Source organism: Danio aesculapii, chromosome 21, assembly GCF_903798145.1.
Source record: "Danio aesculapii chromosome 21, fDanAes4.1, whole genome shotgun sequence".
Taxonomy (NCBI): domain Eukaryota; kingdom Metazoa; phylum Chordata; class Actinopteri; order Cypriniformes; family Danionidae; genus Danio; species Danio aesculapii.
Genome location: NC_079455.1, coordinates 26,611,849 through 26,633,129, shown reverse-complemented (window position 1 = coordinate 26,633,129; position 21,281 = coordinate 26,611,849). Strand labels below are relative to the sequence as shown.

General features: G+C 36.9%; 1 protein-coding gene across 1 annotated transcript in view; it reads right to left on the bottom strand.

Annotated features, from left to right (window-relative positions):
* The window catches only part of si:dkey-112m2.1 (transmembrane protein 132C), a 241,366-nt gene that overhangs the window by 152,087 nt on the left and 67,998 nt on the right, over positions 1–21,281 (bottom strand). Inside the window, exon 2 of the mRNA XM_056447091.1 lies at positions 19,340–20,246. Within this exon, the coding sequence (XP_056303066.1) occupies positions 19,340–20,246 (907 nt within the window). The remainder of the gene's footprint in view (positions 1–19,339; positions 20,247–21,281) is intronic.

Here is a 21,281-nt window from a genome sequence, read left to right as displayed (position 1 = left end):
CAGACAACTCAATGTGACCCACAGTGACCATAAAAAGTCCTATTACTACATTAGACATCTGATCTGTACTCGATGGGTCTGTGCGCAACTTTTTTTGTTTGAATCTCCTTGCAAGCGCTGGAGGACGACGCATCACCTCTCCGGTGGGTCACAGTCGGCTGATCTCTGTCCCCAGGGGCCAAACTCTCCGCTGCGAAAGGCATTAAATGGAGAGCCGTGGGCTGCTGTGGGTTTTAACAAGGTAGCTGGCTTCATTTGAGCATGTGTTGCTTATTCGCTGCTGAAATGCTCTCAGCGCAGCTTATGTTTGACATATTTCTCCCTCTGCTACTGCATATTTACAGAGGCCATTGAAAACTCCTCAAGGGCACGACAGGCAATATGGGAGAGTATATTTGTAGCCTTCAGATTTTCTGTAATCCTGAGGTCTCTGCCCAGCTTCACGCCCTTGGTATCAAAAAAACAACAACAACGGTGAAACAGCTCCTCCGATGTTTCAAAAAATACTTCTGCATCACTTATAATACTTACGCAGAATCACAATTTCACACTGGATGTGAGTCTTCTTTTAATAATTCTTTAGACTGGCTCTGAAGTGCCTTAATATTAAAGTGCTTTTTCATGAAAACATCAAAACGGATCACCTCTTAGTTTTTCATACACTATCGACTGCTGTTTGCGGGAATTATTCTGTGAAACCACTTTTGATGGTCCACATCAGGATTTTTTTATATATATATAGACATGTGCTGTATATTATATATTATATTCTCATGTGCGTTCACAGACGCACCATTGAGAGACTTTACTTTAAAGATTAAATTTACACTGCTTTTCATTTTAGAATGTATAACGTTTGCTGCGGTTTTATGTGGCATCAGGATTACGCTACAGTTTTTTGAAAGATTTTTGTTTCATTTCTGTGACTAAAGTCTTTTAGTCTTTAAAGACTAGTAACAATGACTACGTTTACATGGACATCAGTAATCAAATTATTTTTAATTGTTCCTTTCATGATCTCGTTTTACATATTATAGCACATAATTCGATTAACGTCATTGCGTCACCACGCTATCCTCATTTTAGGGTTTCATGTAATTTCGGGTGTTTCATTTTCAATCTGTCGACTTTAACTGCAGTTTAGCACCTTCACTTCCTTTTAGGAACATGCCCCCTTGACAAATGAGACATTGGATGCGAGTATGAACTGTTGAAAGAGTGTTGTTTTAATGGAATTTGATACCACACCCCATATGGGGAAAAAAGAACCTTCACATTTCACGATGCAGGTGTCTGTGCTCCTTCACTGACTCGCAAGGTGCAGGGAATAGTGTCAAACAGCCGTGTGTGTATGGAATATCCTGTCACAAAATGCGGCAACAATCCTACACGGCGGTAATAGTTTGATTGCTGTGTTTACATGTCTGTACTGCATTTCAATAATGCGACTAAAATCTGCACACTCTACATGTCTTAATTTGATTTCTGTTTAACTCAATTATGACCTTAATCGGAATAAATTATTCATAAATTGCTGGTTACATGGTAGACTCTTAATCAGAGTATTGTCTTAATCGTCTTAAAATTGGATTATTGGTGTTCATGTAAACATACTCAATGTGGCAGGTGATTTCTAGAAATGTAGCTTTTAGTGCTAGTTCTATCAGGAAGACCTAATGTCACATCACTCATCACAATCAGTTCCAGCCTATATTCAGGAGACACAAGGAATATACAAGCTGGCCATTCATTTCATTCATTTGGTTGCAGATAACGTTCACCCACCATCCTCCCCACCACCATCAGGTTGGCCCTGTCCAGGGCCATTGTCCTTGGCAATCATAGCTGGATCTTCGGATTCAAGCTACGGATGGGCCAAAGAAATCCTATGTTTTGTTAAATTATATTTTTGTCAAGTAATACTCATCGAACAAATGTAATTCAAAATCATATTTATGTCCCTGTTCTTTCTGGTAGAAGTATGTGTGGGGGCTTGGTGAGGGGGCTTTGTAGGGGGATGGAAGGGGAGGTTCCTCAGTACGCAATGAGAGTATCATGGTTATATCAAGGAGGGCATTTCTAAAAAAAAAAAAAAAATTATTATGGTTTGAATATCATTACACCCCTAATGTGTTTGTGTGATTGTAAATAATGATAAAAATGAACAATGGCAAAAATAAAACCTGTACATAAATTAACAAAATTATGTACATAATTTTTTGAACAAATATTGTTAAAAAAATATTATTCATTCAAATTTTTGGCATTGTTGTCATCAATAATCAATTCAAGAGTTCACACTTACAGTGGATATTGCTTGACACTATTAGCTGGTTTGGCATTCTGTCCCAGGAGAGAACCCTTAGCTCTGAGATAATTGAGATCAGGGCTCATGTCTGGTCAATAAGCATATAAGGGTGTCTGAGATCAGGTAGGTCTTGAGAGCTCCCCCTGGTAAAAAGAGGAAAATGAGGAGATGGGGTAGAAGAGGGATTCTTCCAAAATGAAAATAAGGCAGTAGGGCGAAATCAGTCTATTTATTGTAGACTTGGATCAATCTGATTGGATTATTACTGATTATGGATGAGTGACCAGCCGCAATCAATTATATCATGTGCTCCACTCGAAATTAGTTTGTAAAACTTCACTATTTGTTTATTGTAGTTTTCAACAATATCTAGTTTTGACCTTGGATTGCACTTGTTATAGTATAAAAAATTATAATCTATATGTATATATATATAATCATCAATATACAAGACTTTTGTTTTTGTTTAACAAGATTTAATTAGTTACATCACACATTAAAAAAATTATTCTTTTGATATACAAAATTTTAAGGTAACTGTTTGCAAACAATTTATATGGGCTGAATTTAAATAAACAAATAAAATTTTGTAATTTAGTAAATCCAATGAGTATTTTTTTAGTGTAGCCAAGTGACAAAATGATTATATCTGGACATTAAAATGGAAGCAAGCTTTATTATCAAATGTGCATATGGATATAAATCCCAAATACTTCCATCATATAAAACTTACACAGCATTAAAACTGCCTAGGCATGTATTATGGTTTCATTTAATATCGTATGACCCACTCTGGAACGAGTCCTTCATATTACAGTGCATTTTCATGAAACATCAAACTGAAACTCCTCTCACATTTTCATACTCTACTGATCACTATTGTCTGCTCACCATTATTACGCGAGTCCAACTGGACAACATCTAATGATCCAAAACAGTTGGGTCTGTTGTGCAGCCTGCAGGTAAAAAAGGCATGAAGAATGGCAGCACATCTGGGATTAATCTTTCTCATTAATGGTGAGCTGTGAACTGGAGCTACGCATGACTGCACAGGAGCCAGAGAGGGTCTATGTTTAAACATGGACAGCACTTGTTAAGATTGTCCGCAGCTCGTTTTATGGCCAGCAAACCACTCATATCCCCATGCATAAAAACACTCAGGTATTTATGAGGAAAATGGTGTGTGATTTAATTCAAGGCTATTGGGATAGGAGTGTTTTTTAGAGCTTGTTAAGAGTCCTAATTGGATAAGCAGAAGAAAAAGCCATTTTTGCAATTGTTCAAGCTAAAAACAGCTTCTTTAATTGTGACTTTATTCAAAGCAGAGCAAACAAATAACACATTTATGGTGTGCCTGTAACACACAGCACATGTTTAGGGTGTGCAATGTTAATCATCTACAATATCATCTTACAGTAATTGTTATTTTAACCATTTGTGAGACATCAACTAGTATGCCACTCACTTTGTGCTAAAGCAACATATTTTTGAGCCAAAATTCATTCATTTTATATTCTTTAGGAATGTACACCACCTGACAAAAGTCTTGTTGCATATCTAAGTTTTAGGAACAACAAATAATAACTTGACTTCTAGCTGATCATTTTGTATCAGAAGTGGCTTATGTGAAAGGCAAAGGCCTCTAGATTACGCTTATTTCACTAAAATAAAATATGATCATGCCTTGATTTTGAATTATTTAATTAGGACAGTAAGGTCTGACTTTGCTTAGACAAAAGTCTTGTCACTTAACAGAAATAGCGTACAGTATAGAATATAGAATTATTATTGTGCATGACTCCCATGAGCTTGGAGGACTGCATCCATACATCTCTGCAATGACTCAAATAAATTATTAATAAGGTCATTTGGAATGGCAAAGAAAGCGTTCTTGCAGGACTCCCAGAGTTCATCAAGATTCTTTGGATTTATCTTCCATCTCCTCCTTCTTGCCTCCTCCTTCATCTTCCCCCAGACATGCTCAATAATGTTCATGTCTGGTGACTGGGCTGGCCAATTCTGAAGCACCTTGACCTTCTTTGCTTTCAGGAACTTTGATGTGGAGGCTGAAGTATGAGGAGCGCTATTCTGCTAAAGAATTTGCCCTCTCCTTTGAATTTGTAATGTAATGGGCAGCACAAATGTCTTAATGCCTCAAGCTGTTGATGTTGCCATCCACGCTGCAGATCTCTCGCATGCCCCCATACTGAATGTAACCGCAAATCATGATTTTTCCTTCACCAAACTTGACTGATTTCTGTGAGAATCTTGGGTCCATGTGGGTTCCAATAGGTCTTCTGTATTTGTGATGATTAGGATGCAGTTCAACAGATGATTCATCAGAAAATTCAACCTCCTGCCACTTTTCCAAATGATCAGCTAGAAGTCAAGTTATTATTTGTTACTCTTACAACTGGTATCGATGACAAGACTTTTGTCAGGTACTGTAGTTAGAAAGACTATTTCAAGTTATACAAGAATAAATATACAGTACCTGTAGGGTATTTATCCATATACAGACACACACACAACACCTATTATTTTGCCAAAAATCAATGCTTGACAGCATTCATAATCATGAAATATGTATGTTAATCATTTAAACAAGAAGTTAATACTTTTCTGTGTCTAAATCTGGAGACAGTGTGTGTGTGTGTGTGTGTGTGTGTGTGTGTGTGTGTGTGTGTGTGTGTGTGTGTGTGTGTTATTGATTAAAATGATTAATGATTAAAATGAACCTGTTTTTGAATGAAAATAATAATATTAATATAATTTCTCACAATAACGCTGTATATTACAGTAGTTTTAATCAAATCACTGTAGCCTTGGTGATGCAAATCACATTCAACTCTTTATTCATTTCTGTGCTGGTGCCGTTATCTAATTTGCATGATTCCTTCAGTGAATCTGGTGCTAAAACAATCCAAACAACATGTGCGAATAAACAAAGCTATCAGTGAATTCCCCTGAGAAAGTCTGTCCCCAGTTTATCAATGATCATTTTTCATTCTTAATCTAAAAATGAAAAAACCTGATAGATACCTGTTAGTAGATAGAGCTGACAGAGCAAGAATCCCAAGAGACATTCAGAGGCGGAAAAAAACAGGCAGGGACACTGAGGGTTTTTTTTGTGTGTGTGTGCATGAAACAGCTTTTTGTTTTGTTCTTGGCTGTTCTTCCCAGAGAATTATAGCTCTGGTGGAGGTTGCAGAGATCAGCGGTCGCAGACAATGTCAGGTTTCTTATTCTTTTACAAAAGTGAACAGATTTTTTTTTCTTTTTATTTCAGTATGGCTCACTGTAATCGGTTATGACTGTGCGTCGAGTGCTTATAAATAGCCATTTTTTAACACTTTTGCAACCACAGAGATTATACCATCATACGGTCATCAATGCATGTCCTGTTATCTGATTATTCTGGGATTACTGGACCTGACAAGAGATCCCTATGAGCTGATCAAGGCTTAGCCACCCACTACACACTAGCTTCTGAGAGCTTCGCTCCAAATCACATGCTTAAAGCGAGAGATAAAGGCCAAACATCCAAACCAGGCTCATATTGGTGCTGATGGCCAGATTGAGGTCATCCCAGTGCCTTAAAACACACTCCATCAACACCCATCTCGGGAAACATCTCTCACTATTTAAGTCTTTCAGTTGTTCTCTTCATCTAGCAGGGATTAAAAAAGCGGACTACAGGAGGCTGTTATGTTTCTTAATTAGTTTTGTTTCAATATCTGTAACTCAGTGGTAGCACTTTTTTCTCACAGCATGAGTCTAAAAAATTCATATAATACTCTCATATTTAGCAGATACAGATTAGTTTAGAAATCTGTTTTTAAAAAACTGTAGATCAATGTCTAATTAAAGAACAAAGAGTGCCATCCAGATGGGGTGTAGCATCAGAGTAAATTAAGCTCATTTAAAAAAGAACAAAACTAAAACATATATTTGAAGAAACATGTGTTTATATTTAAACATACATTATTAGCCACTAAATATTCTATATCATCTCATGTATATTTAGATGAATGAATTTCTGGTTGATACCAAGAGATTTAATGGCTGATATATGAAATACATAAACTACCATTCACTTATTCATTAATTTTCCTTTAGGTTAGTCCATTATATATCAGGGGTCGACATGGCGGAATGAACCACCAACTATTCCAGCATATTTTTAACACAACGGATGCCCTTCCAGCTTCACCTCGGTACTGGGAAACAGTACGGCCAATCTAGTTCATCCAATTCACTTATAGCGCATGTCTTTGGACTGTGGGGGAAACCGGAGCACTCAGAGGCAACCCACGCCAACATGGGAAGAACATGCAAACTCCACACAGAAACGCCAACTGGCCCAGCCGAGACTCGAACCCAGCGACCTTCTTGCTGTGAGGCGACCACTGAGCCACTGTGTCGCCCCCATAAACTACCATTCAAAAGTAAAATAAATATAAATGTACACAGGGTGCAATTGCACATTTACAATTGCGGTTATGCAATTGTATGAGGGTTATGCGGAATCAAGTTTTGCTTACCAAACTCTTTTGGTAATCCAATTTGACATGGCAGTTTTCATTTTAAGGCATTGTTTTACTTGTTCTTTTTTCGTTTTCTATTTTGCGCTCCACATTTCTTCATTCTGGCGACATGGTGGAGTAGTGGGTAGCGCTGTCGCCTCACAGCAAGAAGGTCCCTGGTTCGTGCCCCGGCTGGGTCAGTTGGCATTTCTGTGTGGATGTTTGCATGTTTTCCCCGTTTTGGCATAGGTTTCCTCCGGGTGCTCCGATTTCCCCAAAGACATAGGTGAATTGAATAAGCTAAATTGGCTGTAGTGTATGTGTGTGAATGCAAGAGTGTATGGGTGTTTCCTAGTGCTGGGTTGTGGCTGGAAGAACATCTGCTGCGTAAAACACATGCTGTATAAGTTGGCAGTTCATTCCACTGTGGTGACCCCTGATAAATAAAGGAACTAAGTCGAAAAGAAAATGAATAAATGAATGAATCTCTTCATTCTTCTCTCTATTTTAAACATGTGACTGTAACTTGAGCAACAGATCAATCAACTGGTCAACAGAGGGGGAGGGGTGGTATCATATCATTTTTATTTAATAAAAATACAATATTATACTCATTTAAAAGGCTAAATAAACATTTTTAACAAAAAATATTTATTTTATTATTACTATATGACACTTTTAATAGTTTTGGTAAAATCGTGTACCACTTCAGGTGCGGGGCACTACATGAAGTGCAGAGTATGTGCACTGGATATACTGCATACTCTGTTTTCGTGCCCCTATATGTACATTACGAATGTAAAATACTATATTTCCCCAATTACTGATTTCTTAAAACACTTTGAATGCTTCTGAAGTTAAAACATTGATATTGTGATGGCTATTTTATTGTGCAGCCTTGGTCAGCAAAAAACATATTTCAAAAATACAAAAAAGGTGACATTTTACATTAAGACTCCATGTTAACATTTGATAACAAAAAAATTTTTAAATTACATGAGCTAACATTTTACAATCATTTTTTAATCTGTGTTCATTTTATTTAGTGTTACTAATTTTAAAAAAATCAAATGTGCCTGTGTCAGTTTCCATCATTTAATGTTTGTTATTTCAGGGATATAATAAACAATTCAGTTTTCATTAACAATGATTAAATATTGTAACAAATGCATGATTTATTTATTAATGTAAACGCATTAAACAAAAAATGATTGATTGGGACCATTTTAGTTTTTTTTATCAAACATTTTGCCCAGTAGATTATTTTTTTTTTAATAAATAAATAAATAAATTAAATTCATTATAAACTAAAATCAAAAGTTTGTCGATGTCAAATAAATGCATTTAAGAGGACAAAAAAAAGTAGCAAAGAAGAACTGGTTTTAAGTTTTCCCCTGACTTTGTTGCAAAAGACAAACTGAAGTTTAGACTAACAAACTACAAACACACTACTATCATGGACAACAATTTCTCTCGGTGGGAATACGTCTGCTTCTTCAAGTCAGAAAACAAACGGCTTTACTCGACAGTGACGCCCTGCTGTGAACTGCAGGGAGGAAAAAGCAAGAGCGTCTGAGCGCAGCGCTGACCATCCAGCAGCACTCAATGCTAGTCATACTGATCAGGGTTTAGCCTAACAAACGAACACACATCATCCCTGTCAGACAAAAGGCGAAAGCACCCATTCTCCCGAGACCCTTCTGTGACGAGGCGGAGTGAATAATAATTATAGAAAAGGATCATTCTGTGCCTTCAGTCAAATAATGACAGCCATCGCACTGAAAGCAGGTTTAGAAATTCATGGGTGGGGAGGCATTAAAAATCATTACCAAGAAATGTGCGCACTAGGATTATTCGCTGCGGGCAGTCGCTGATTGCTTTGTGGAGGGAATCTGTGCGGCAAGCAAATCAAAACTGGAGCTCGAGAGCGAATAACTTTCCCCTGTGCACAAATCACTAATTACTTATTAATGGCCAGATGAAGAGAGTCTGTGCCTTCAAAGTAAACACGTGGCAGCGACCCTCCAGGGGCAGAAGAAAATTGGGAGGAATCGCTCTGTAAACTGTGATGGCAGCTAATCAAGTTCAGAGGTTCTTGCAACCGCCAATACATTGGTGAAAGGCCAATTCAAAGGCCTTGCTCTAAGGGAGACTAAATAAATGCAGAGAACAATCGGTGAGAGAAAGAGAGGCAAACGGCAAATTAAAGAAACATTATTTTAGAAAAATCAGAAACAATGAAAGTGAATAGGACGCAATGACATTTACTACACTCAAAAAAAAGACTTTTGCTGCTTGTTCAAACAACTTATTTAAAATAAGTTAAAACAACACAAATCTTACAGTAAGTTGTTTTTGGGACAACCTAATTGTTTTATGTTGAATCTAGGGCTGGGCGAATAATCGAAAACGTAATCGAAATCGACATTCAGAACCTATTATCAATCTAATTTTTCCAGGTCAATTATTTCAATTACTTTCCCTACAGTGTGTGGAGTCATATGACCCTGCTCTGTTAATGATTTATACTTCTGCGTCGAATGCATGGGTATGGTCCGGCGCAGCCTTCCCGCAGTCGCATACTCGTGGACCTCCTAAAAATATAACTACACATTGCACGTTTGCACTACACTGACGATGATTAGAAGCTGCAGCAGAGATTGGATTTTCTATTACAATAAAATTATTATTTACATGAAAATATTTGTTTACAGAAGATGCAAGAAATGCACTGTTTAAAATATTATTTATAGGATGTTTTATTTAGAAGAGATACAGCTTACTTTTGAAAACACTGAAAATAATTAATTTTGTTATCAAAAAGTGCAAGTTATTTATTTTCGCTTTTTTATAAGAAAAATTGACTGTTAGTTTTAGGTAATGTATGTTTTAACTTCAGTTGTTCAATGTTGATGTTCAATAAACAATCCTATATAGTAGATAGTGTGTGTTTCCTTCAATTAACTTAAAATCAAGTGATGCACCCTTCATTCAAAAATTTCTAACTTGTAATATGTCACCATATTTACTGTACAAAATTTCAGTGAACTATAATGGTAAAAAAAATAATAATAATAATAATAATAATAATAATCGTTGATTAATCATAAGCGAGTTAAAATGTTCAATTAACCAAGATTTTGATTTTAGGTCAAATCGCTCAGCTCTAGTTGAATCCTCTTAAATTTGGAAAAACAATTGAGATAAATTAATCCATTTGTGTTGGGACAACATGAAGGAATGGTGTGAAACCCAGCCATTTTTACGGTGTACACTGCAAAAAGCAATTAGTTGGCTTTACTTTAAATATGTGAGTAAACCCCTTGCCTTATATTTAGTAAATAATTGAACTGTTCATAATTATAAAAAAATAAGTTAAGTCAACTCAATAGCTTTTTTAAGTAAAGGCAACTTGTCGAATTTTTTATGTTTTACTCAAGCAACTTTTTACAGTGTATGTTTCCATCCAAAGCTCGTGTTTAACTTGGAATAAAAATTGCTATATGTCCTCATAATCTGGTGTAAATTACTGATAATAAAATTAAAAGTTTCTGGCAAACTTTTTAATGCAGCAGGTTTACTCGTTTTACTCTAGTTAAGTAAGTTACATTTTTACAGTGTATGTTTCCATCCAAAGCGTGGTGTTTAACTTGGAATAAAAATTGCTATCTGAGCACAAAATTGTAATTATTTATAAAACATTTGCAAATAAAATCACAACTTCCTCATAATCTGGTGTAAATTACTGATAATAAATATAAAACGTTTCTAGCAAGCTTTTTAATGCAACGGGTTTACTAATTTTACTCTAGTTAAGACACCCTCTCATCTCTTAGACTCTTGCACCAGGTTGCACATTTGCACTATAGACACTTTCTTAATCACTCCAATGTCTTATTGTGCATTTCAATGTGCTTCATTCAGGTGAGTGGGCTTGGCAAACCACCTGTAGAAACACTCTTCGCTCTTATGCACCTCACACTTTATCTAAACTCCATCCTACAAGTACTCACTAATGAAAATGATGTTTATTATAAATGTACCACAATCACGTTGCACTGCTTGCTTCAACCTTAAATCACTCTTGCACAATATTAAACCTTAAATACCTCTCCTGCACAATATTCACCTTTAATACCTCTCTTGCACATTATCCAGCACAACTTTGTCCAGTCTCATGTCCAGTCTCATGTCTTCTTATATAGCCTGTCTTATGTGTATAGTTAAGTGTCTTATAGCATACTGTATGTTACAGTAATTAAGCATAGATTTTTTTAAATAGCTCTTATGTCCAGTGTTGTGTTTGTATTTATGATTAATTTATGTAGCACTGTTGTCCTGCGAGACATGACATTCCATTCCTCTGTATGTCCACACATGTAGCGGAATAATAATAAAGCTTGACTTGACTTGTTAAGTAAGTTAAGGTTTTACAGTGTATGTTTCTATCCAAAGTTTGGTGTTTAACTTAAGAGTAAAAATTGCTATGTAAGCACAAAATTTTAATGTTTCATAAAACATTTGCAAATAAAATCACAGCTTCCTTATAATCTGGTGTAAATTATCAGTAATAAAAATAAAAGTTCCTGGAAGTGGTCAACCCAATGCAGCTTGTTTTTCTTACATAACAGCATTGTCATTATAGCAATAATAATAGCTGAGCTGCAGCTCAGAGAGGGGACAGCACACTGGATAACAAACGCTGTCTTGTTATCTTGCATGTGTAGCCGATGCCTCATGTTTGTACAGAACTGTGAAAGACACTATGGGAGGTAATTATAACAATTCATTGATTTTCATTGAAAAATGGATAACTCATGCTCGAGTGGTTCCAAAACTGTAAAACTGTTGAACACAAAGGAAGACAATCTAAAGAATTTTCGTAGTCATGGACATCCACAGTAAAAAAAATGCTGCATTCCATACTAGTATTAGTACGTCCCAAACCATAGTATGTAAAAAATAGTATACCTAAGGTTCCCAGATGGTTTACTATTTCCAGTAAAAATGTAGAACCATCCATTATCTCTAAACGCTAATATTGCCCACAATACATTGTACATTGGACGTGAATTTGATTAGAACTACAAACTTGGGTAAAAAAAATGTAAATAAACTACAAACATGGGGAACGTGCGAGACCAACCATCTAAAGAGGCTTTGGTAAACTTGTTTGAATGATATTTATTAATATCTAGCCCACTAGAAAATATTTTTTATTGTGTTTTCCATGTTATATTTCATCTGCAACAACAATGTAAACTTTTATCAAGATATGTTTGGACATTACCTTCTGAATGCATAATTATCCAAAGACCTGAGGAGATTTCGATGCATGACAGACTTGTGATGATACTGTCTGCCAAGATGATTGAAAGGGGACGTAACTAAGCAACATAGCAATCTGCTTGCATACTCTTTTGTCACACACTCAAAAGTATGTACTTTTCCTCCACAAAAAAGTACATACTTTTAGGGTGTAGTTTAAGCATGTGAATTCGGACGCAGCAATACTATAGAAGTCATCTTCTTTTGTGTTAAAGAAAAGAAAGAAAGAAACTCAAATAGTTTTGAAACAAGTGAAAGGTGAGTATATGATGACAGAATTTTCAATATGTGGGTGAACTATATCTTCAAAGGAGTTGTCATCATTCACTAGTTTCAAAACCTCTATGAGTCTCTTTCTTTTGTTGAACACAAAAGAAGATATTATGAAAAAAACACTGGTATAGTGGAGGAAAACGTATCACGGTTTCAGCTTAAAATATTCTTTAATATCCTACTGAAGAAAAGTATTGCTGTTAAAGAATGTAAATTAAGAGCACTTTTTAATTTTTGCATAGACTACACTGTAAAAATGCTGGGTTCCACACAATTCCTTAATGTTTTTCCAACACAATTCAGTTGTTAATTTACTTAATCGCTTTTACAAATTTAAGTTGATTGAACATAAATCAATTAATATGTTTTACAAACTTAAGAAATGTGTTGGTTCGGCTTACATTAAATAAGTAGTTTGAACAAGCAGCAAAAGTAATTTTGGGGTGTATCTCTTTAAGTGTAATCTTTAGCTAATTTTGTATTTGTTTATACAAAAAAATTATATAATATTATTAATATTATATACACTGTAAAACCCAACTTTCTCAAATGAAATGAGTGTAGTTAACTCAAAATTTACTGAAAGTTAATTCTACTCATTTGAAAAGAGTTGTAAACTTGAAACAATGAGTTAATTAAATGTCTCATTACTTCAACTTAAATTGAGTAAGTTCACAGTACTCATATAGATTAGTTGTTTTTTTTAATCAAATGTTTTGTTGCAATCGGTTTCCTCAAACTGTTTGAGTTGCCTTAACTTATTGAGTTTTACAGTACTCAGTTGGTTTGAGTTCATTCAATCCTAGCTTATATGTTTTATGTAGAAGATGTTTGCCATATCATAAATAAATAAATAAATAAATAAATAAATACATTTTATGATGGCAGAATTTTTAACCTTGAATGTACGGTTTCTTTAAGAATAAAATTTTTATGTTAGAAACATGCACATTTGGTGACTGGATTGTTAAGCACTTGACAATGGATCATAATGACTTTTGTATTGACTTCAATTGAGTAAAACTGAGAAATAAATGCATATCGGAATGCGATTTAAACAAAAATCCTTTGCTTATTCAAAAATAAGTTCATAAATAATGTGAACACAACACTATTCAAGTCAAATTGTCAAATCCGGTAATTTGACATTTGACATTTGACAATTTTGACACTCATTTATTTAGCACAACTAAATAGACAGACAGATTCATGTTTACAAAAACAGTCAATCAACCTTTGGTCATTTGTACTCATTAAAGTGGTGTATATATATATATATATGCAACTGAACTAAAATTGGATGAGAAAAAATATCTCTGCTACAGCAAAATAAGAAATGGTCCATAAGGAACGATTATTCATTTGCATGTATTAGCATATATTCTCCTGGGACGTGCAGAAACGTGTAAGATTGTTTAGTCAAAATTACAATACAGCAGGGGCTATTTATCTTTTGAGAGGTTGTTAATTTGTTCGTGAGGGAAGCGTGTTTCCATTTGCATTATGAATCAGGTGTAAATCCCATCTCAACATGTTACTGCTCTCCAAACCGCTAATGAGGCAAAAAGCAAAGGGAAGTGCAAGCTCCAAATACCAAACATTGGCCTGAGAATTAAAGTCATAAATTTAAGGGCATGTTCATCACCAGTAAACATTATAATCTGGAGTTCTATTCTCAGGGAGATATTAAAAACATGTGTGGAAAATTTTAATGGTTGTACTAAAAATAAACCATAATACTAAACACTTTAGCATCATGTAACACAACCTCAGATTTAGTTGTATATTCAAGAGCATTTTATTCCCAGATAGCTATATTTATTTATTATATTTCCATCACTTCTATTACTATATTTCTACCAACACTCGGAGATACTAAGTGTGGTAATAAATATGTTTCGTGACAATGTTAATGGGGGCGACACGGTGGCTCAGTCACCTCACAGCAAAAAGGTCGCTGGTTCGAGTCCCAGCTGGACCAGGTGGCGTTTCTGTGTGGAGTTTGCATGTTCTCCTCCCCGTGTTCGCGTGGGTATCCTCCATGTGCTCTGGTTTCCCCCACAGTCCAAAGGCATGTCGTATAGGTGAATTGAATAAGCTAAATTGGCCATAGTGTATGAGTGTGAATGCGAGAGTGTATGGGTGTCTTCCAGTGCTGGGTTGTGGTTGGAAGGGCATCTGCTGCATAAAACATATGCTGGATAAGTTGGCGGCTCATTCTGCTGTGGCGACCGCGGATAAATAAAGGGACTAATCTGAAGAAAAATTGATATTCAAATGAATGAATGAATGAATGAATGACCAATGCTGATGGGTGTTGGTCTTGGCGGCATAAACCTGCTACGCTGCTGCTGCTGGTATTGCTTTGATTATTATGGAAGGGCTACTACAAAGGCTTTCTACTGCCAGTAAATTCACAGACATGCAGTCTGAGAATATAACACACTGCTCCTAAAATAATAAACATGTAACCCCCAGATCTAAACACAGGTGGAGCTGGGGTGGACGAGGGTCTCCAAAAATGCACTGCAAATATAGCATCAAACAACACTGAGGCATTTAAAATGTTGATGAGCAAGCTCCTTGGCTCCTGATGAAACAGCAACAAATCACCTTCACAATGTAGTTGATGATGCAGGTGCAGAATAGTTTAGCAGAATTTTGCATACTTTTTTTATTTTATCATATTCATTATTTTCTCTTTCCTCCAGGTGTTCCGGTTTCCCCCACAGTCCAAAGACATGTGCTATAGGTGAATTGAATAAGCTAAATTGTCAGTAGTGTATGTGTGTGAATGAGAGTGTATGGGTGTTTCCCAGTGATGAGTTGCAGCTGAAAAGGCATCCACTGTGCAAAACATATGCTTTGACGAACATTGACGGTTCATTCCACTGTGGCGACCCCTGATTAATAAAGGGACTAAGCTGAAAAGAAAAATAAATGATTACACTATTTTTATGTATTTCATTCAAATTAGAATTTTCATAAATTCTTGTTAATCTATTAAAAGGCAGCGGGTAGATTACTTACAAACAGTAGTCCATTACAGATTACAAGTTACAAAGCTGTCTGTAGTTGGTAACAAAGTCTGAAAACAAAGCATGGATATCTACCAATACCTATATTTGGAAGCTGATAACAGATAAATATGCTGATAAAACAAAGGTTAATACTGATCTGAACTTTTCTGAGCCTGATTATGAAAACAATTGGTAAATAAACAAACACAGGGAAAGCTGCAAACATCTAGATTTTTTGATTTCCCCAAAGCATTGAATATTATTTATAAAATTATCAGGAAGTAATTGATAAAAATTCTAAAATATATGGCAGCTGATATATTGTGCAACCCTCTTGACAACTTGAAATGCATTCAAAATTATGTTGAGACCACAAAATTAATCAAAACTGGTGTTTAAAAAGTGGAAAAGCCTAATTCAATCATAAAATCTCATTAAAATGGAATTATTATAATATAAAACAAAAATCCCCATATTTAGGAACGATAGTTATTTGCGTGGCAATTGTATATTGTGAAATCCTCTCATTTTAAACAGATTAATTTATTTATCTATAGATTTTCTCATGAAGATAATTCGATTTAGCAGTTTAGCAGCAAAGAACATGAAAAACTTTAAATCTCAGTCCATTACTTCACTCAGTTCATTGTGTATTCGTGTTTCGAGAAAGTCTGGCGGTCAGATGCGATTCTCAGGAGCTATTCTGTTTTACCCTGATTGTGTTAGGCAGGAAAAAGCTGATCAGGGAGCAGTTTTATCCCTAGGCTGATGATAAGATGAGGAGATCTGGCTCCAACAGCAGCAGCGACATGAGCGTTTTGAACCGTACGCAGCCGCTCAACGCAACCTCCCTCTCCCTGCAGCACCTCCACACATACAGCACAACACATCAACATCCAGCGACCCTAGAGAAACAGCACTATCAGCGGCGCTCAGCTGGTCACTATTTTAAAAAAAAAACTGTTTGGCTGGAACTCGGAGCACAGCCCAAGCTGAGAACAGAGCAGTGCCATTCTCCAGGGGTTGAGGGGACTTGGAGCCTTCACAAAGACATTTAGGCATCAAGTAGAGGAAAGGCAAAAAAGCAAACCTTTTATAAGGATCTTATCACAAGCCTGTATGAACACAGGAGGAACTACAGAGGAATCGACATCACTGAACAGCTTTCCCAAAGCACTACATCACCCAAGACATCACAAATTTTTACTCGCTATTGAAGACTAAACTTTTTCTTTTTGCATGAATTAAAGCCAGGCTGATAACTCTATTAGAAGCTGCTGTTTCTAATGTTGGAGCACCCTTGGAGAACATTTCCGAAAACAACGCATCTGCCAGGAGCTTCTTTATTTCTGTCTACATCAAAGGCAATTAATTCCTTAGCTTTTCATTTCTGCGTGCTAAGCTTCATTCATGTCAGTATTCGCTAAAATGAGGAGCAAATCTGGTTTATATTAAGAACAGAATGCTAAAAGTTCATCATACCGCACGGTTGAGACAGTGGCCGAGCTAATGGTAACCGATGTTGACTGAATTGCCAAGTTGTCAGCGTATAACTTGAAGCATGATTAAGATACCAGGCGTGGGAGAATACAAACATTAATTTCTCTCACGGTCATTTACTCACTTGCACAGAATGTCTTTAGTCGCTTCATCAAATCTGCTTGTTCTAATTAGAGCTCAACACTCAATGAATCAATAAAGAATTTCCTCACTTTTGCTCACCGGGGTTGCGAGGAAAATTAATTTTGTACAGGTCATACTGTGTAGTTTGCACAGCTCTTCGCTGAATCATTCATTTGTATGCAGATGCATTTTACTAATTAAGAGTTAAAGCTACTAATTGAGAGTTAATTAGTAATTGTTATGGAAGGCTAATCTATTGAATTGCCTTTGGGGTGTTTAGGTGTCATCTAATGAATATCACAATTTAAACTTTCAAATATTGATTTGCAGAAGGTGGAGACACTGTAGAACAAAAGTTTTCAAGGGCACTGGAAAAATTAAGACCAAACAATAATATTACATTTAAATTGATAAAGTGTAGGGGCGGCACGATGGTGCAGTGAGTAGCGCTGTCGCCTCACAGAAAGAAGGCAGTTGGTTTGAGTCTCGGCTAGGTCAGTTGGCGTTTCTGTGTGGAGTTTGCATGTTCTCCCCGTGTTCGTGTGGGTTTCCTCCGGGTGCACCGGTTTCCTCCACAAGTCCAAAGACATGTGGTACAAGTGAATTGAATAAGCTAAATTGTCTGTAGTGTATGTGCGTGAATGGGAGTGTATGAGTGTTTCCCAGTAATGGGTTGCAGCTGGAAGGGCATCCGCTGCGTAAAACATATGTTGGATAAGTTGGTGGTTCATTCCGCTGTGGCGACCCCAGATTAATAAAGGGACTAAGCCGAAAAAAAAATTAATGAATGAATGATAAAGTGTAGATTAGAGATGCACCGATACCATTTTTTTTTAAATCGATCCTATATCGATACCAAAATTCAGAGTATCGACCGATACAGATCCGATCCCAATACTGTGCCTTTTTTTTCCTTGTTGCAGGTCAAAATGAACCTATTTAATTCAAAACTAAATGTATTTCTCCACTGATTATTTAAATAGAAACAAATAGTCTTGGAGAGTTCTTTGTGTTGTCATAAACGAACGCAACACGCAGTTTGAATTGTGAATGACAGGTGCAGTAGAGGGAAGCGCTGAAGTCAACACGAATTTAAGCACTTTATGGCTTTAGAACATTTGGGATATCATAGGCATACATGACAACTTTCTAGTGCATTATAATAGGCTACCTTCATGGCTTTTGTTAGCTTATAAACTCCACAGAATATAGCACACATGCAAAATCGGATTTGGATCTGTACCAAATATACAGTACCAACACCCATCAACATTGTTCATTCATTCATTTCATTTTTCTTTAGATTAGTCCCTTTATTTATCAGGGGTCGCCACAGCAGGATGAACCACCAACTTATCTGGGATATGTTTTACACAGTGGCTGACCTTCCAGCTGCAACCCAGTAGTGGGAAACACCATACACTCTCACATTCACACTTGTACACCATGGCAAATTTAGTTTATTCCATTCACCAATACGCATGTCTTTGGACTGTGGGGGAAACCGGAGCACCAGAGGAAACCCACACAAACAAGAGGAGAACATGCAAACTCCACACAGAAATGCCAACTGACTAGCCGGCACTCAAACCAGTGACCTTCTTGCTGTGAGGCGACATTGCCAACCACTGAGCCACCGTGTCGCCACATGCTTTTATACTTAAATATAGGTAAAAAAAATACAACCCAAAAGGAAAAAGCTAATGTTTTTTAGGAGGAGGAGGCTTTTTAAAAATGATCACATAGAGAACATTGTTTCAAACAGTAATTTTTAGCCTAAGAAGAAACTTCTGTGGTAATAAAGAAAAAGTAAGTACACTATAGAAATTTCCATGACTTCTCTATGACCTTTTAAGGTTTTATTAATTTGTGAGATTCTTCCAGGTCTGGAAATAGCACTTTTGAAATTACCTGATATTTCTAGTACTGTGGGAACGTTGTACATACTTGACCACATGCAGTGATGATAAACACGGCTTGTGCCAACCGCAATGAATTCTGAGAGCATAGAAAAATGCAAGAACCAAACAGAAACTGAAATAGTCAATTTATTTACTCGGTCTACCTCAGAAAACCACATGCCCACTCAAATTGATGGAGCATGTTTTTTTTTAGCCAAGTGGATATTGAATACAACTTCCAAATTCCATATTTTTAGAAAAAATATATAAAGAAAAAATATTATCAGAGCTGCCAATAGTTTTCTGAACTGGCTGCTATGTAAACACAAAATATAACTTAAAACCAGAGAAATCACTTACCTTAGAGTGAAGATCTCTACCGATGAAAGGGTGGAGACCGCGAGAAAGGCTGACACCGTCTCCCTCTGCCTGATAGGTCTGGAGGGAACCATCACCACAAAGTTGCTGTCCAAACGTAGCTCAGAGAGTGGCTGGAAGAGTCTAACGCTGCCAATCCTGCGCATGGGTGTTGGCCCTGAGAAGTAACCAGCTGGGCCCAGTTGCCCAGTGCGGATGGAGTTAGTCTTGCGGGAGTCCTCCGAGCTGCATTCTCCGGTGTCCGTGGATTGTAGCATGTAATACAGCTCCACAGGAGTGCCTTCAACCAGTTCGGGTGACCTTTGTCGACCTGGTATGACACTAGGGGGACTAAACCAGCTAGGCAATGGCTCCAGCTCAGCCACGCATAGCCCCAGTTCTCCTTTCAGACGACAGGTGCCTCGTACCTCTTGGGTTTCATGGAAGGCAAACATCCTGACACACGGCAACTTGTCCACAGCACTATAGTCATCCCAGTCCCGGCCAACAACGTAGAAGAGAACCTGAACCTTCGGCCAACTGGGGTGGATTCGCTCACTGATAATGAAAGTTTGTACTTTCCAGTTTAAATTAAATACGGGAGATGAAGTGGATGATGGAGATGTGGATGAAGGGTTGTTAAAGAGTCCTGGTCCTAGAAGGTCTGAGGGCACAGGCTGTTCCACATACATCGGTCCATAACTGGCATTGACCGATGGCATCTTCCTGGCCTGTTGAATAAAGAAGAGCTCCGTACGAACCTGTAGGCTGGAGTTCCTCATGATGTCCTGGTTGGCCTCCTTTAAGAAGAAGGCAGACTCTGCATTCAGCACCTGATATCGGACTGGAAGATACGTTGGGATGGGACCGAATCTCTGCAGTCCTTCCATCAGCATCCGACTGTCGATGACTGTGGAAAAGACAGAAAAGACATCACTCATCCATCTATCAAGACCTCTAAACCCGACCCAGCTACTTGCATGCTCTTACATGTTCTAAAGCAAGAGTCATTTGTCTCCCGCCCCATTCTGCAAACCCATCTCTAGGCAACTGGACTCTTTTATTGAATGCCTTCAACCAGCCGTTCACTGCAGATATTTGGGGTGATGGAAGGACCCATGAGGCTCCATTGATTTTGCGTCACAGCGCTGGTCTGAGAGAAAGAGATGCTGGAGATTTGTGACAGCTGGTGGCAGATAAATGCTGCTGGTGCTTAAGGCGGACACTACAGCACAGCAGGAAGGCGCTTATATACCATTGTGAAACATGAAGAATTTTGTGCTTTGCATATAGATTGAGTCTGAGGATGTTCTACTGCATTTGTGTCCAGTAAGTTAACTTTGTTTTATTATTCTTTTATTGTAATCGCATGTAATAATCAAATGATCTCATGAATATTGAGTTCATATAGTGGAATTGTTTTTTGTTTTGTTTCAGGGAAGCCAGATATTGAGAAGAGTAATGCAAAATGTCAGTTAAAAAAGGTGGGAGTAAAAGTTTACTCAAAGCCTATTTTCCTCTGGGACTTAAACATTATTCTTTTTGGCAGCAATAAAAAGGAGAGGGGAAAAAAGTAAGAAAGATAAGAGAAAAGAAAGAGGAATATAAATAAATAAATAAAACACAAAAGAACACTGAATGCTGTGCTACCAGTCTGATTAACTTAAGTAAAATCCCAATTTCTTTTCCAAAGTACTACCTAACAAAAAAACAAATTCATTAGATTACAGACGCTGCTTCTTTCTCTTGAAAACAAGCAGAATATCACATCTACTCATTTGGAAGAATCAGATGGCATCTTTCACAGTAAAATGGCACTAAACCAGCAATTCTTTGTCTCTTTGTTAAACAAAATCTTCAGCCAAAATATTATGTGGGCCACATGTAGGGAAAATTACAGTGAAACTAGTGAACCTTTGTCCAAACTTACTGAAATCAAATACTG